The 16,151-nt window shown below is 37.2% G+C and overlaps 4 protein-coding genes and 1 non-coding gene across 5 annotated transcripts; all 5 read right to left on the bottom strand.

Annotated features, from left to right (window-relative positions):
- Positions 1 to 336: 336 nt before the first annotated feature.
- Positions 337 to 2,233, bottom strand: LOC128856083 (40S ribosomal protein S7). Its single transcript, XM_054091455.1, has 4 exons — positions 2,136 to 2,233; positions 1,647 to 1,811; positions 1,254 to 1,586; positions 337 to 533 (listed from the first exon to the last, which is right to left on the bottom strand). The coding sequence occupies exons 2-4, from the start codon at positions 1,809 to 1,811 to the stop codon at positions 450 to 452; spliced, it is 582 nt and encodes a 193-aa protein (XP_053947430.1). The 5' UTR covers positions 2,136 to 2,233; the 3' UTR covers positions 337 to 449.
- LOC128856138 (small nucleolar RNA psi18S-1377) lies at positions 1,071 to 1,208 on the bottom strand. The gene has a single exon (XR_008453804.1). It is a non-coding gene; the product is annotated as a small nucleolar RNA psi18S-1377 (small nucleolar RNA).
- A 4,035-nt stretch (positions 2,234 to 6,268) lies between the features above and the next one.
- Positions 6,269 to 6,682, bottom strand: LOC128860906 (cecropin-1-like). Its single transcript, XM_054098703.1, has 2 exons — positions 6,477 to 6,682; positions 6,269 to 6,414 (listed from the first exon to the last, which is right to left on the bottom strand). Exons 1-2 carry the CDS (start codon positions 6,570 to 6,572, stop codon positions 6,322 to 6,324), a joined length of 189 nt encoding a protein of 62 aa, XP_053954678.1. The 5' UTR covers positions 6,573 to 6,682; the 3' UTR covers positions 6,269 to 6,321.
- Positions 6,683 to 9,881: 3,199 nt separating this feature from the next.
- On the bottom strand, positions 9,882 to 10,345 carry LOC128860898 (cecropin-1). The gene is made up of 2 exons (XM_054098695.1): positions 10,182 to 10,345; positions 9,882 to 10,104 (listed from the first exon to the last, which is right to left on the bottom strand). Exons 1-2 carry the CDS (start codon positions 10,278 to 10,280, stop codon positions 10,012 to 10,014), a joined length of 192 nt encoding a protein of 63 aa, XP_053954670.1. The 5' UTR covers positions 10,281 to 10,345; the 3' UTR covers positions 9,882 to 10,011.
- A 3,251-nt stretch (positions 10,346 to 13,596) lies between these two features.
- On the bottom strand, positions 13,597 to 14,098 carry LOC128856080 (sarcotoxin-1C). The gene is made up of 2 exons (XM_054091453.1): positions 13,886 to 14,098; positions 13,597 to 13,808 (listed from the first exon to the last, which is right to left on the bottom strand). The coding sequence occupies exons 1-2, from the start codon at positions 13,982 to 13,984 to the stop codon at positions 13,716 to 13,718; spliced, it is 192 nt and encodes a 63-aa protein (XP_053947428.1). The 5' UTR covers positions 13,985 to 14,098; the 3' UTR covers positions 13,597 to 13,715.
- Between the last annotated feature and the right edge of the window lie 2,053 nt (positions 14,099 to 16,151).

Here is a 16,151-nt window from a genome sequence, read left to right as displayed (position 1 = left end):
AAAACCTTTCTGTGGTAAACGGTTCACTAGACAGGGCTAGTTTACTGGGGCGGCAGCCTTTGGTCGGGAAAAACCCGAGCCATTCCGGTAACGTAGAACCGGCTGCCATGGGAATGTTTAATCCGCAGAGCCACATGTTCTAATTGGCATCGTTAGGAACAATTTACTATTAATATACATACCACTTTATACTTTAAAATTGCACAAACATGCATTCTTTTCTAGGCAAAATCCGAAATTGCTAACAATACATCTTCACTCCTCATATTTCAAACCTGCATTTTTGTCCAAGTGTCATGCAATATAAGCCGAAACAATTTAGAAAGTCTGACTCGATAGTTTCTTTTAAAAATTTTATTACTTGTTACTTTTTTTCAAATATGTTGCGAATAGCATATCTGCTTCCGGATCTATTTAATATTTCCCCCTTTTTTAGATCGACTAAAAAATTAAACGTTCAAGAAGTTGTCTGGGAATTCGAAAGTTACATCCCGACCGGTGAGTTTTTTGTACACTGATGTGAAGGTGTCAACCTGAAAAAGCGAAAAATAAAATTCAGTTTTCGTTCAGTATTTTAAAATTAAGTTCAAACATTTTTAAAATTCAGTGTATTATAATGTCAGCTTCAACAAACCTTTACTGTTGACATAAAACAGTGCAACAATATTTCGGGCGAAGCTTTTAATTTACCGCCAATGTAGGAAGTCCCAACTCGCCACGGATTACAAAAAAAAGGCGAATGGGAGGCAAAACGGCGGACCATAATTTGTATAACTAAATTTAATGTCTGTGCATAACTTTAACTAAACTTCCTTGCCCATAACATAAAGCGGGAAGGAGCTTTGATGAAAGTTACAATTCATTTCAGTTCTTTTCGACAATCATTGATCTTTGGAAGCGATCAATAATTAACCTAAGAACTTAGCTAAAAGGGCAAATTCTTTTTTGATTTACTGTATTATTGACATGTTTCCAAGGTATGGCGAAGTGCTCATGGCGAATAGGCGATTGAAAGACTATACCGACACTTTAGAATTTTTTGTCCCTTTTGACAATCGCTGATCGCATTAGTTTGTTTCCAATGTATGGAGATGCCTTCATGCATAGCGTGCGATTTGAAGACAATAACGAGACATTGGAATTTAATGTATGTCCCGTCTGACAATCACTGATTTTGGACAATAAATCAGCAAACAACACAGGGACGAAAATTCGATGCGAATTCTTTTCAACTTTTTCAGCTTCCAACTTACTTTGTGTTCAATGGTAGTTTGTTGATTCTTGTCCAAATGCACTTTTATCAATTGGGCGCCGTCCAACTTAACGCGAATACGTTTGCCAACAATTTCCGCTGGGAAGACCAAATCTTCCAGAATAGCATCGTATACAGCGGTCAGAGTACGGGAACGTGGCCTCTTTTGCTTCAATGGATTCCTGGCCTTGCGGGTAGGTTTGGGCAGGATTTTGCGTTCACCAATTACAACAACGTGTTTGCCAGAGAACTTCTTCTCCAACTCACGAACCAAAATGATTTGGATTTTTTGGAACGTCTTTTGTTGTGGGATTGGAACGTAGATAATGACAGCCTGCAACAATAACAAAATATAAACATCTAGCATCTTAACAAGTTTATCCGCACTACATACCTTCTTGGTGCCGAACTCAATCTCACGAGCACGAGTGATGTGCAGATCTCTCAGATATGGCTTCAGGTCGCTGTTGGCTTCCAGCTCCAAAAGAGCTTGGGCAATAGACTTTTCAAAGTCATCAGGCTCAGCGCCACCGGGCTTGATAATCTTGTTGCCGATCATCTACAAAGATAAAGTCACAATTACTATTACCAAAAACACAAAAGCAACGAAATTGTATGCACAAGCGAACTATGTTTGAATGAAGTTGCTTCAATTGCCACGAAATGAAAGCACTTATTTAACAACTAAATGCATCAGCGTCCGACCGGCGTACATTTTATCACTGCACATCCTCGACACTGTACACATTTCGCGAAGTAAATTAACAAAATTCGAAGCAATTGTTAATATTATTAAATATTTGTGTGACATTTTTTAGAAAGACACTCGTCATATATAAAAAAGAGAAAATAATTTAGCGAGGAATTAAAAATTTACACCAACCTTGGTCAACTATTTTGACAGAAAAGGAAGTGTATCAACGCCACTGAACAGTAACTTCCGTCAATCGTTCAATTTACTGCGGTTTGTCAAATGTTAAATGTCAAATATTAGCGAGTACGAAATAACCGAATCGATTGTAGCTGATCATCGCCAGATGACGCTGAAGTCGTCCAGAGTTGTATTGTCCGCCACAGAATTGCCTAAAAACTTAAGTTCTCTGAAATTGCAAACTAAAACGCACCGCTAAGTTTGCGTCAAACGTGGAATGGCTATCAAAATCCATACAAATTACATACCGAATGGAAACAAATATTCTACGTTCTTGTATACAAACTAAACTGCCAAGAAATATGCGTGAAATTTCGTATGTATCTCATGGTTACCTATTTTCAGCTTGTTGTGAATATTATAACTATATGGAATTTAGGTTTATTTTACGTATGGCTGTAAAACGAAACACTATCCAATAAATGTCGTAAACATTTTTAAAAAGAATACAATTAGTTACATTAGTATATTTAAAAACACTTTTCTTACTAAAATTTACAAATTGTTTCTCGGGCGATGCACATAAATTTGTTTTTGACATATCTTCAGCCATTGCCAGTGAAATTTCGAGGATGTGAAGTTAGTACTAGCCAACGCGAATGTATACAAGGTGATGGCTTTCGAGCAACAACAACATTTTTAAAATTAGGAATGTCAAGGGAAAGAATATAATAGAACGGTTTACTGGCATTCTAAATTAAAGGCGAATTGAAGAAGGAGAAATCCACTATTCTAATCACACCGCCTTCTGCAGATATGCCTTTGTACAAGGTTGATAGTATACAAGGTTACGCCTTTCGCTTTTTGTTTTTCTTGTATTAGAAAGGAACCTGACGTCAGACTAGTCAAAATCATAAATATACAGTAACTGTTTTAGGAAGGCCCCACCTATGGTACTCACTTCGCCTTGGCCTTGGTACCAGCCTTAAAGCCAAGGCGAATTGAATACAGAAGGTGGCGTCTTCTCGAAACCGTTACTTTACTTTTCGCGATTTTGACAAGTGTAACGTCAAAGGAGGAGAAAATACATGTCTGTAAAAATTCAGTGAATGTCTTTTGTGACATTTAAACTAAGCAAATTAATGAAAACGAAGTGCCGCTTTTGAATTGTGAAAGTACAAATGAATATAAAGCTTCCAATGCAGATTTTTCCGTTTTTATGCGAAAGACGTCGTAACAAGAAAGTGTGTACAATATATAATTTCCTTTTCGTGCCAAGTTAGGCCCATTCTTCAGTACGGACGCTTTATTTGGCATCCTGGGTTCATCGAAGATTTTCAACAAAAAAAGGGCGTGTAGCGTAGTACACATAACAGGAGTGAAACTTTCAAGGCAGACAAAGAAAGAGGGAGAGACCCGAGAGAAAATGAGAGAGGGAGAGAGAGAGACCCGAGAGAAAATATGAAAGAGACACAGAGAGAGAGAGAGAGAGAGAAAGAATATATATCTTAATAAATTCACAACATTTGCAGAGAATACAAATAGACAAAATTTACAAAAAACAGAGAAGGGTCGACCGGTATAGGTAAACGTCGCACACAAACCGTGGCAACAACGCGCACTACTCCGAGCGCTTATCACCCGCACAAACGGAGCGATTCCAGGACCGGCAAAGGCACAAATTACAGCAAGGGAATATCAATAAATCCGACGCCGGAACGGATAGCACTTTATAGTACGCACAAGCACTAGCCAGGAAACGGAAATAAGCACCAAACAGTAGGCACCAAAAAAAAAACGCCAAAAAAATTGGGACCAAAAAACGCCCCAAACAGTAGGCACCAAGGAAATATTACGCCAAAAAGTAGGCACCAAAAATATATATCCTACAAGTTGCACCAACAAACAAGCGCCAAAAAGTAGGCAGTGTTATTTCTCACTAGAAATTAGCAACCACAAGGAAAAACTCAGGAAAAATAGCCTAAAGTGTATCTACGATATATACTGGGTTTGATTAAAAAGTAATGAGCCTTCCCGCTCGGAGCGTCTGCTAAGTGATCAACCGAATCGGCTGGTGGGGGATAATGATCGTTGGACCTTCCCTTTCCACTAGAAACCGGTCCCAGTGCGCTGGCAACAGCGGTGCAGTGAACATCGCTCCGCGCGTGAAAGCTGTTTTAAAGGCTGGGCAGAGTACACACTAAGAAGTTTCACTCAAAAAAAAAACAAGATTAAATTTGCTCTTTGCCGAATGTCTTCACATGATTCCATGCCAAGCTATAGTACCTATAATTTCCACTGGTTCAATAATGAGACGCCTTTAATACTTCGCAAATATTGAGCCTAGCAGGAATATATGAAATGTGAGCATCTTTGATATAAGAGGAGATTACATTTCGGATTACATTCGACAAAAGTTTTATACCTTGAGAGATCAGCTAATACAGTTTTTGTCGACATTTTAATGCGACCTATCCCAGTCGTCGCTTCCTGCCCACTGTGCTGAACTCCCATGAGGTTAATGCATAGGCGTAGTCAAAGGAATCCCATATCTATCTCGATGAAAGTCCCTGGTTAAGTTTCAGAGAGAGTTTAATTATTTTACTTACAAATGCATAGAAAAGCGGAATTTATTTGGATTTCACAAATTTATTGGAATTTTCAAATTTGAGTTCATATACTAGGTCGGTAGCAATCGGTATTTATAAGAGATGCCATTTAAATATTCATTTATTGTAACTTAGAATTAGCACTAGTCGATATTTTTGCATTTTAACTATCCTTTCAGATAACAACTAGCGGCATAAAATTTGTCTCGAAAGGCTTCTTATAAATGGCAAGTCGCTGGGTTTTTCCCAAAATCTTAAAACTTCAAATAGAACGACTATAAACATAATCAAATCGCTGAGAGGTGCCATCGGGTGATGTTTGTCGCAAGATTTCGACAAGTTAAACAAAACTAAAACGAAATTCGGATCAAAACCGCAAAGGTGAGGTGTTCGATGAAGGACTTGGAACTTAATTTTGAAAAAATATCAGACGGAACCTATTAAAGGTGGTATTGGAAGACCTGCTGATTTGTTTTTTTTTTCTTTCCCCGTGTACATTCGGGTGCCAGCACAAAATAAAATGGCGAAAAGCCGTTCCATTCGCCCCATCGTGGTATGCTTCTAGCTCCAATTTCATGCCGTGCAATATAATTCGTCCTTTTCTTTTTCTCAACTCCTTTCTTTTGTCGTGACATTTCTATTTACAAAACGTTCTTTTTGGTGTAGTGCCACCACCATTAATGAATGTGTCTTGGTTGGTCGTCTTATGATTACAACTCTAAAGACAAAAAAATATCAAAAGTTGTAATCAAGTGGCCCGAGAGAAATCCTCTTGGTTTGCAAATCTCAGAAAATTCAGTGAGTCAGAATGTACAGTACAAGAATACTATCGCACTATATAATCAATAACGGATAAAGTCTAGTTTTAAAAGCTTTTTACTTTTAAACTACAAATTTGATTGTTTCGTTCCACGAACAGGACCAGCCTCGATGTCTCGATATTATATATTATAAACATAGTCGTACATGATTTGAATTTATGATAGTAAAATAATTTATTTTCTTCAAGGTAATGAGTATATGTAACTTTAAAAACTATGGAAGAACAAAGAATTTTTGTGGTCAAAAACAAATAAACTAAAGGGTTTTCCAATAACAGGTGTTATTTTGAATAGGATTGCGCTAATGAGAGATGATTAACAATTTTTTACTGCTGGAATTGGATGGTAGTGCTCTGGACAACGTTTATTATCAACAAGACGGCGCTGCGTGCCACACACGCAACGAAACCATTGATCTTTTACGGGAAAAGTTTCCGGACCGTGTTATCTCTCGAAGAGTTGATCGCAATTGTTCACCGAGATCTTGTGCTTTAACACTTTGTGATTTATTTCTTTAGGGCCACGTAAAGAGAACATCTACACCAACAGCCCAGGTGCGATTCAAGACCTCAAATATCGAATTTGTGAGGCTATCGAGGACATAGGGCATGCACTTTGCGATTCGGTTATGGAAAATGAAAAGGTGAATGTCATTTCCTGATGTTATTTTCCACTATTAACGGCATACCTTCCTCTTTTAATATTAAAACAACACTTCTTACTGGAAAACCTTTTATATAACCAATAATACAATGTTTCAACTATTTTTTAACCCCTGGCGGCAACAATAGCGGCTTGCTCCCGTATAGCAAGCCCTGAAAGGATGGTACCGGTATTCCTTTTGAATGGACGAAGACGTTTCTGTGAAGAGTAGAAAGGAAATCAGTTAATGGAAATAGTAATGCGATATGTGCAATACTTACGATTTTCCTGGGGACCGGCATCAGCGAACCTGCGGTTTGTCCTGCGAAAATGCCAATCATCACAGCCAAGAAGATGAAGACTTTTTTGAAGTTCATTTTGTTTGATTTGATTTGACAACTGTTCTCGTTGAGACGTTTCAAGTGAGTTTGATAACTTTGAATTTGACGGCTATGACTTTGACGATTTCATTCCTTCGATCAGCTCAGTAAGCCTGAGTTGTTTTCTATGAGGCTGCTTTGTGTGTACGAATTTATGAATATTCATACACACACTTATGGATGTGCCGAATTGCGCAAAGTATTCATAGGTGCATTAGTACAGATATAAATATTTTGAAGTATTTTTCGAGAATTCCCGTTTTTAACTTATTCGCTATTTCGCTTTACTTATTGGCTGATAAGGAAATATAAATTTAGTTACACCTACGTAAGGCTGTCCTCGAACAATGGTAAGAGATACTATTTTCCTCAAATATGTAAATGAAAGGTGCATTCTAAAGTTAGAAACGTTTATTTTCATTTTAAAAAGTGACAACAAAATTTAATTAGAAAATCTAGTGTGAATTTTGTATCCCCTAATTTGACAAAGAAATATTTTCTTTTACCAAAAGGTCTCTTATTCCAAAAAGTTTTATTGATAGCAGGAAATCACAACAAAATATTTTGATTTAATTTTTTTGTATTTATAATACAAAACATTGAGGTATGAGAAAACTCAAAAAGTTAATAAAAATATTAGCTTGAAAATTTAACCAAATCAAAATATAGCATAATGACTTAAGGAGCAAGTATGTCGTTCATTTTTACTGCTAATTTGAATTCACTATAATAAAGGGTGATCAATTTAGAGGTATCGAACTTTAAATTGAAAAAAAAACAGCGAGAATTTAAATTGATTGGGCAATCTTTATTATTTCTGTGTAAAGCCGTTCATGACATTTTTTTTAAGATAGTGGCTTTCAAATGTTGGCCGCAAATGTGCCGCAAATCGGCCATCCGTAAACACCAATTTTGAATGACTCGCTGGAGGACTTCGGTCGATATCTCGTCAATAACTTTAGTAATGTTGGCTTTCAATGCCTCAACCGAAGCTGGTTTATCCACAAAGCATTTTGACTTCATATACCCTCACAAATAAAAGTCCAAAGGTGTGATATCACACGATCTTGGTGGCCAATCCACTGGTCCGAGTCGAGAGATAAACCCATTGTTTCACGGACTGTGTGGCAATTTGCGCCGTTTTTTCGAACAAAATATTGTGAACATCACCGGCTTTAATATCCGGCATGAAAAGTCGTTTATCATGGCACGATAGCGTTCGTCATTCATTGGTGCCAGCCTCATCTTTTAAGAAATATGGGCCGATGATTCCTCCAGCACATAGGCCGTTGTTGAGGCGTAAGTATTTTCATGATGAAATTTCAATGAATACTGAACATAATTATGTATTTACTTTGACAGTAGTTACGAGTGATATGTCAAAAAACTCTATTGGAAAAAGTACTTCCCATCTGTTCACCCTTTACCTACTCAAATATTTTGAGCAGAACTGCATCACTCAGTGATGCCTACCAAATTTTTTACATGAAATACTACTATAGGGTGATGCAATAAGACCGCGGATTATAAATAAAGCACAATAAAATTTGTTGAAATGAGTTTTTTATTATATATCTTCATGTTCTTTAGTCTACGGCATTTATGTACCCAACACAATATCCGTTAAATGCCCTACGACTCCTATGTCAATACCGGATGTGCATATCGAAATTTTGTCAGAGTTCAGGTTGCATATCATTTATACGGTACAGGATCTCATCCTTTAGCCTTGGAAGTCTGTAACATAAAGATATACTCTTTGGTTTTCAAACACGTTTTCTAGTTTACACAAGTTTACGTACATCCTCGACCAACCTCAAACAAGTATACACTCTTTCCAGGTCCCTCTAACACGGTAGAGGCAGGAGCAGAGCATACTAAAACCTTGGGAAGAGAACAAGAATGAATGGATTGATGCTACTGAAATATGCCCAGATTGAAGTGGCTAGTAAAGAGCTTCGAGCCGCTATAATAAACTGGTGTTGATGGCATCTTGCCGGCATTACTCTAAAAGGACTTAGATCAAATATCGCACATGAGTGCATACTGAATAAATGGAGGGGGCCAAAAATGGTATTTATACCGAAGGGAGTAAGCAAGGACCCACTTTATCCTAAATATTTCAGGCAATTTGTCTTACGTCATTTACATTAAAGATTATAGAAAAGGTAGTAGACAATTAAATCAGGACCGTGACCCTAGCCGATGCACCATTGCAATCATGACAAAATGTCACTAGGCCTGGGCGATCAACAAAGACGAGAGGTACTCTTAATACTCTCGCTCAATGCATGTGAAATATGCCAAGTGCAGGAAAAGGTAAAGAGAAATACCATCCAGCTTGGTTTCATAATGGCAAATACATCCAGAGCGCGCCCGCAAAGTGGTATACTATTACCGAAACTACCATTGGTCCAGGTGTTCATCAAAATTACTGTAAGTTTGATATTTTTGCTGAGATCTCAATGCCATGGGACATAAGACTAATGTTCAGTATGGTTAAACTTTTAAAGACTGAACTGGGCATTTCAAATAATTGGGAAGGGTTATCTAAAATCTAAAAGATGGTACATGGACGAATCCCTCGCCGAGGAAGCTGCACGGGCAGGTATCTTCGGATCGGGGAAAAGGTAATCGGACTCGCTAGACAAAAATAGAAGTATATATCAAGCGGAGATCTAGGCAATAGAAAGATGCCTTCACTTCAACCTTGAACACAACTATAACAGCAGAAGCAAGGCTACCCTTACTGACAGCCAGGCAGTAATCAAGACTCTCAACACTTTCCAGGTTATATCAAAACTGGTGATGGAGTGTCTTCATAAGCCGAATATCTTAGGCCAGAACAACCAGGTTGGTGCCTGTACGTTCCAGACCACATAGGAATTTCTGCCAACGAATTAGCAGATAAATTATCCAGGAAAAGGGCAGTCTCTATGTTTATAGGCCCAGAGCCATTAGAACCGTTTCTCTCTAGCCAGAAACAAACTTTAAAGTTTTTGTCGAAGCAAGTGTTTGGGCAGGCCGCTGCAAGAGTGTAGAATGTGTCCATATTCATACACCCACTCTTACTAAAGTGAATTCAATTAGGCTAAGGTCACTTTGAGAACCAACCTAATTAATGATGAATTATCTCAGATCACGTTTTTTAAGTAATTGACGTACCATGCCGCTAAGGGTAATACCCCGTTATCTGCACAGCAGAAGTGTTGGTTAACATTAAAAAACTATTATATCACTGAAAATCACTTGGACCTCTACTGCTGACCAACTCTGGTTGAGGGAAATAAATGATGTATGTAGGAGTAGAATTTGAATGGTATAATTTATTTTCTTACAGGTAATGAGCATACAAATTATGAAAAAATAAATATGATTTTTTTAAGAGGCATCAAATATTTGTGGCCAAAAATAAATAAATTAATAATAGAACGTTTTAACCCCTGGCAGTGGCAGCGACATTCGCGGCTTGCTGCGCCACAGCAAGCCCTTGAATGGTGGCATCTCTTGTGTGTTGACCCACACGTTCCTGTCGAGAATGGAAGGAAAATTAGTAATCCTAAATATGGGAAATTGAAAAAACAATGCAATATGCGCACTACTTACGATTTTCTTGCCGATCTTCTTCAGCCAACCTGCCTCCGTTTGTCCTGCGAAAATGGCAATCACCACAGCCAAGAAGATGAAGACTTTGTTGAAGTTCATTTTGTTTGATTTGATTTGCTAACTGTTCTCGTTGAGACGTTTCAAGTGCGTTTGATAGCATTGCATCTGACGGCTGTGGTTTTTATACTAATCAGTAGAATGAAAGCTTCCGTAGAAAAAAATCACATGCCTATCATTTTTCGGGGGATCACTAGCACTTTTCTTCCATCCACTACACTCGTATGATAGTATTGAAGTTCGTGTGTGTAAAAGTGATACTGATAAGGTGGGAGTACTCTGCAATTCTTTTTGTTTTTTATTATTGTTTTTGTCTCTTACTCAACTCGACGATTTCATTCTTTCGATCAGCTCTGTAAGCCCGAGTCGTTCTATGAGGCTGCTTTGTGTACGAATTTATGAATCTACACACATACATACATACTTATGGATGTGCCGAATAGCGCAATCTATGCATAGGTGTATAAGTACAGACACACATCTATGTATGTAAGTATTTTGCGAGAATCCCCGTTTTTAAACCAACACTTCACTTTAGTTATTGGCTGATAAGGAAATATAAATTTAGTTACACCAACTTAAGGCTGTACTGGAACAATGATAAGAGATACTATTTTAGTCAAATATGTAAATGAAAGGTGCATTCTAAAGTAGAAACCTTTATTTTGTTTTTTTTTAAAGAACAACAAAAATTTAGTAGGAAAATCCAATATTTTGAAATCACAAGAGTCTCCTGTTACTCACTGACTTATTACGGTGCTTTTCGCAGCATTTCGGATTAGTGTTTAGCTCACTGAATGAGTGAAAATTGTGAGTTTTGTACGCCGAGTTGTGTAATTTTTAATTTCACAAAAAAGTGTCTTGCTCACCCACTGACGCTTTAGGCACTCTTTACCATTTATAGAGGTGAAACTACTGAATAAATCATAAATTAAATGGGCAAAATCAAACAATCACATTGCGGATGCAAATGAATTGAAATGGAATGGAATGAATTGTCTCATTTTGGTAGAATACCGTGCCGTTGTGAATTGCCATTTCTAAAATTTTTCTCAAAATCCTTCCTATAGTTTAGTAGTTGTTGACTGAAGCATCGAAATTGAGCCCTAGGCAATATATTCTACAGAGAGCTTTATTTTGAAGCCTCAAACATTTATGAACCCAGAAAATGCAAAAGCAAATTTTCTCGACAGACTAAAAAAAATTTCTAAATCAATAATCACTTCACTCGTAACAAAATTATGTTAAGTTTGACTGATTAAGTTGGGTCCAGTGGACTTAAAAAGTCGGCTATACAATGGCCCTCAAAACTACATAAATTTACGTACTCATGTCAAACTAAGGGTATTTGGAAAATGCTTCATTAAAAATATGTTTAACAACGTATTCCACCCAACAAATTCAAGAAGCTTAGCCTAACCCCTAGGTTAGGATGTACCTCAGGGATGGATGTACCATATGTCGGCCTAATTATTCCAATTCATTGGCAGCCGAGCGGTTATGTGGGTACATGCAGTTTATATGTCTCCCGTTTGATGCCATTGAGGATGTAGGGTAGGGTAGGTATAGTGGTTGTCGGTTGACACACCTAGGCCTGCTGTAGGCCCATTGTGATACCACCAGGGCTGTCCCCTCTCCTCACTCTACATTGTCCTCATTGAGCCAACCTGTGGCTTTAATATATTTAACAAGACTTGTTATTTTTACATTGGCTACTTCTGCCAAGTTATTCAGGGAACTTTTTCCTAAAATATTGAACCTTCTTCCATCCAGAGCCATGCACCCGCATAGAAAGTGTTCTATAGTCTCTTCTTCTTCAATATCGTTACAGCTTCTACAATAGTCGTTGTAGGGCGCTCCCAGCCTACTGGCATGTCTGCCAATCAGACAATGCCCTGTTAGCACCCCGAGTAGATTTCTCATATTTTTCCTGTTTAGTTTTAACAGTCGGTTTGTGCGGCCCATGTTCCATTCCGGCCACGTCATTTTACTAGTTCTACAGGTCAAGGTCTGAGACCACAGCCTGTTGGCAGCACTGATAGTGTGTTTATCTATAAGCATCTTACAAGTTGCTAAGGGTATAGGAATGTCCGCTTTGTCTGGTTGGATCGGTAACGTGGTCCCCAATCTCGCTAATTCATCTGCTTTGCAGTTGCCTTCTATGTCTCTATGACCCGGCACCCAGAGCAGGTTTATTGCAAAGTACTGTGATAGTTCTGTCAAAACGTCGATACATTCTTTTACTGTCTTCGAGTTAATATTGGGCGATTTTAAAGCTTTCAGGGCCGATTGGCTATCTGAAAATATGTTTATATCCCTTGTGGTGAGGACACTTTTATTAGCCCTTTACAGGCCCTCCCTGATAGCCAAAATTTCAGCTTGAAATACACTGCAGTGATCCGGTAACCGGAATGAGGTGTTGGCATACATTCCTTCAGAATAAATGCCTCCGCCTACTTGATCATTTAGCTTGGAAGATCATTTAGCTTGAGGATATAAGACATCAAATGATTGGAAAAGTTTTTCTAATAACCGTGCCGCTCGTAGGACAAAGAAAAAACCACCGGGTGCGTTTGGGAAAGTTTCTTATACAATTATCCAGCATTCGGAACCGGGATAAGAAGTTTTTTGTTTTTTTTTATTCGCAAGCTTTGAAACATTAAACCTTCTATTCCTTACAACTTCGACACAACCTCGATAGAACTATTGATCACTCCATAAGACAACAACAAATATGACACCACGAATTGGAGGACTAAAAGTTTAAATCTGATATTAACGAAATTTCGAGAACTAAGTCTTTAATTTTTACAAAAAATATTTTCAGACATGGGCATTGAAATTGTGATGAACGAAAAGATTCGCGAATTAAGTTTTCCTACTCATCCTGGGAAAGGATAGAGCCATTAAATAAAATATCAACCCCTATAAAATTTGTCGCACCTACCTTCACGATAGTGAGAGATTTATATGTCTGGTATTCGATGGCCCAGATTGAAGTGAAAAATGGGCGCACCTCTGCCGAGACGGGGATGTGAAATGTGCGAGAGAACTAAGAAGATAAATTCAAAATAGGAAAGATTTAAAATGAAAGGTAAAGTTAAGGAAGATAATACTCGTAGAGGTATTACGAGAACAACAGTTGATTCTGAAAAGTTCAGTGAGAGTTAAGTCCGAAAAATACGCCTCCTTCTGTATTCTCTCAACAGTACAAAATATTCATTCCAGAAATATCTTAAGAAATATAAAACGCTTTTTATAAATGGCTTCAGATTAATAAAATATTCACCACTTAGCGTTAACCATAGGACTCCTCGCCTAAGTACCCATTCTCAATTAATTCAATAAAACCAAATGGTTTGACTTTGATTAATTTATTTCTTAAAGGTAATCATTTCAAATTAATTATAAATTTAAGGTTTAAAGTACAAAAATAAATAAATTACATATTTAATAATGAAATGTTTTAACTATTTTTTAGCCCCTGGCAGTGGCAGCGACATTAGCGGCTTGCTGTGCTATACCAAGTCCTTGAATGGTGGCATCTCTTGTGTGTTGACCCACGCGTTCCTGTCGAAAACGGAAAGAAAATTAGTAATCCAAAACAAGGGAAACGAAAAAAATATAGCAATATTTGCAACACTTACGATTTTCTTGCCGATCTTCTTTAGCCAACCTGCCTCCGTTTGTCCTGCGAAAATGGCAATCACCACAGCCAAGAAGATGAAGGCTTTGTTGAAGTTCATTTTGTTTGATTTTGTTTTTTTGATAGACAGATTATTTGAAACAAGTCGGCTTGGCTGCTCTTAATTTGATTTACTTGTTGGGCGTTTCAAATGAGTTTGATAACATTGCAATTGACGCTGTGGCTTTTATAGCGAGCAGAAGTTTGCAGCAGACTCTTATTTCACGGGGGATCACTCGCGTCTATGATAGTGTGATTGTATAGGTACGTATATATGCTATTGTATTAATGTGGGTGAACTGTTCGATTTCAATGTCAATGACATTTGTGCAATGGGATTTTAATATGGTAAAAGGAACTGGCGTAAACCCAGAACTCTGACAGGGTCTCCGCCTATTAATAGGTTCACATATAACTAGATTTTTTACGAGCTTAACTCCCAACCCTTATTTAAAAAGCGAGAATCCATACATAATTTCTTTCCTTATATATATATATATATATTTCTTTATATATATTTCTTTCCTTTATATTACAGAAAAAGCCGTGAGCACATATTCACACTTGTTGAAGGAAAGAAATATAGAATGAAATAAAATAATAATTAGAATTTCGCATTCCGATTTATAGCAATACTTGCTTAGCTATCACCGCATAAGTTAACGAACTTTATGTATGATATTTTACAAAAAACAGCAACGGCTACGCGGATGTGTATATAAGTACATATGTATGTGAGTAAGAACTCTGAAGCCTTTGCAATTTCATCGGCGTCGTTCTAGGAGGTGTCCACTTTGGCATCCCTTCTTCAATAGTCTCGTTGCAATGCTCATTGACATGTTCATATAGTCGGAAAAAAAAGCACTCAGTCTACAAAGTTAGGCGGTTGAGAATTAATTGGCCTCCACAACTTTTGGGAATGTTCCAACAAGTAATTCCGTTGCTGACGGACTTACTCAAATTCTTCTTCTATTAGTTCTGGGAAATACAAAATATTAAAGGTATAAAGAGAAGTCTAACAATTTTCCGTTTTATAAACTCTTTGGCTAATTTTAAACCTTCATAACTGCATATTTGGTTTTCAGTAACCTTTTTTGTATGCACAGGTGAAAAATAAATAAAATATAAACCATATAATTTTTTTAATTAATGTCACAGAAAAAGCTTAGATGAGATTAATTAGGAAAAAAAGGTATTTCAAGTTCGAGTGGTTTTCTTTAACTATCTTCGTTTGACAGCTGTCAGGATTCGATGGTGCCTCTGTTGATAGGGGTTAAGTAGAAAGACTACAAATTACTAAAATTGGCCCCGCTTGAAGATCATAGATGGTTCTGCTGAAGAAATTATCAAAGGTAAAAATTATCTCAGACGGAACTCATTCCCATTTGAACGATTAGGTAGACTGTATTTGGACATTGCACGGATATATGTTGAGAAGCAACTGCATTCCTGCGTTTTACTGCTTTTCTTAAATTGTAGATCCCCTTACTGCAAATGTCAATAAACAAATATAAAAATCCAAAAATATATGAAATTTAAAAAGATACTCGAAGAACTTGAAAGACCCTGTATGATGCACTAAATGGGTATTATTAATAGCCCAGAGAATGAATTAAACTAAAGATAGAAGCTAATCTTTATCTACGCAAAAAAAATTTCATAGATTATGCCCGGCTGGAGTATATTTTTGATTAGAAAAATAATTATTAGTGACGTAATATTATATTTTGGCATAATATGTATTATGGCGGCCGCCTTAGCCGAATGGGTTGGTGAGTGTCGCATGGTAAATTTTGAATGATCATCTCCAATGGGAGCCAATCTTCCATCGTCCCCGACCTTCCGGTTCAAAGAAATGGCTTCTTCAAAAATTTCCAAAGATTCATGAGATAACCTTCGAAGTCTTCAGAGATCTGGAACTACTAATAAGTACCTACTATTCCTTTTCAATAGCGCCTGAGAGAATCATATTCCTTCATTTAGGGCATTGAAATTGATGAAGTATGTACTCTGACCCTGCCAAAGTATTCGCGAGCCCCACTACAAATCAAATCAATCAAGAAAATATTCATACTTAGTGAGCCCTGAAGCAACTATAGTTGACCTACATACATATATTTATAGTTATAAGTACTATTTCTACTATTCCCAGTGCATCAGAGAAAAATGTGGTTATGTTTTATAAGATTTTTATTAATTATCATTTTTTTACGCGAACTTACAATAAT

Source organism: Anastrepha ludens, chromosome 2, assembly GCF_028408465.1.
Source record: "Anastrepha ludens isolate Willacy chromosome 2, idAnaLude1.1, whole genome shotgun sequence".
Taxonomy (NCBI): domain Eukaryota; kingdom Metazoa; phylum Arthropoda; class Insecta; order Diptera; family Tephritidae; genus Anastrepha; species Anastrepha ludens.
The sequence above is the reverse complement of the archived record's forward strand: the minus strand, read 5'-3'. Positions and strand labels throughout refer to the sequence as shown.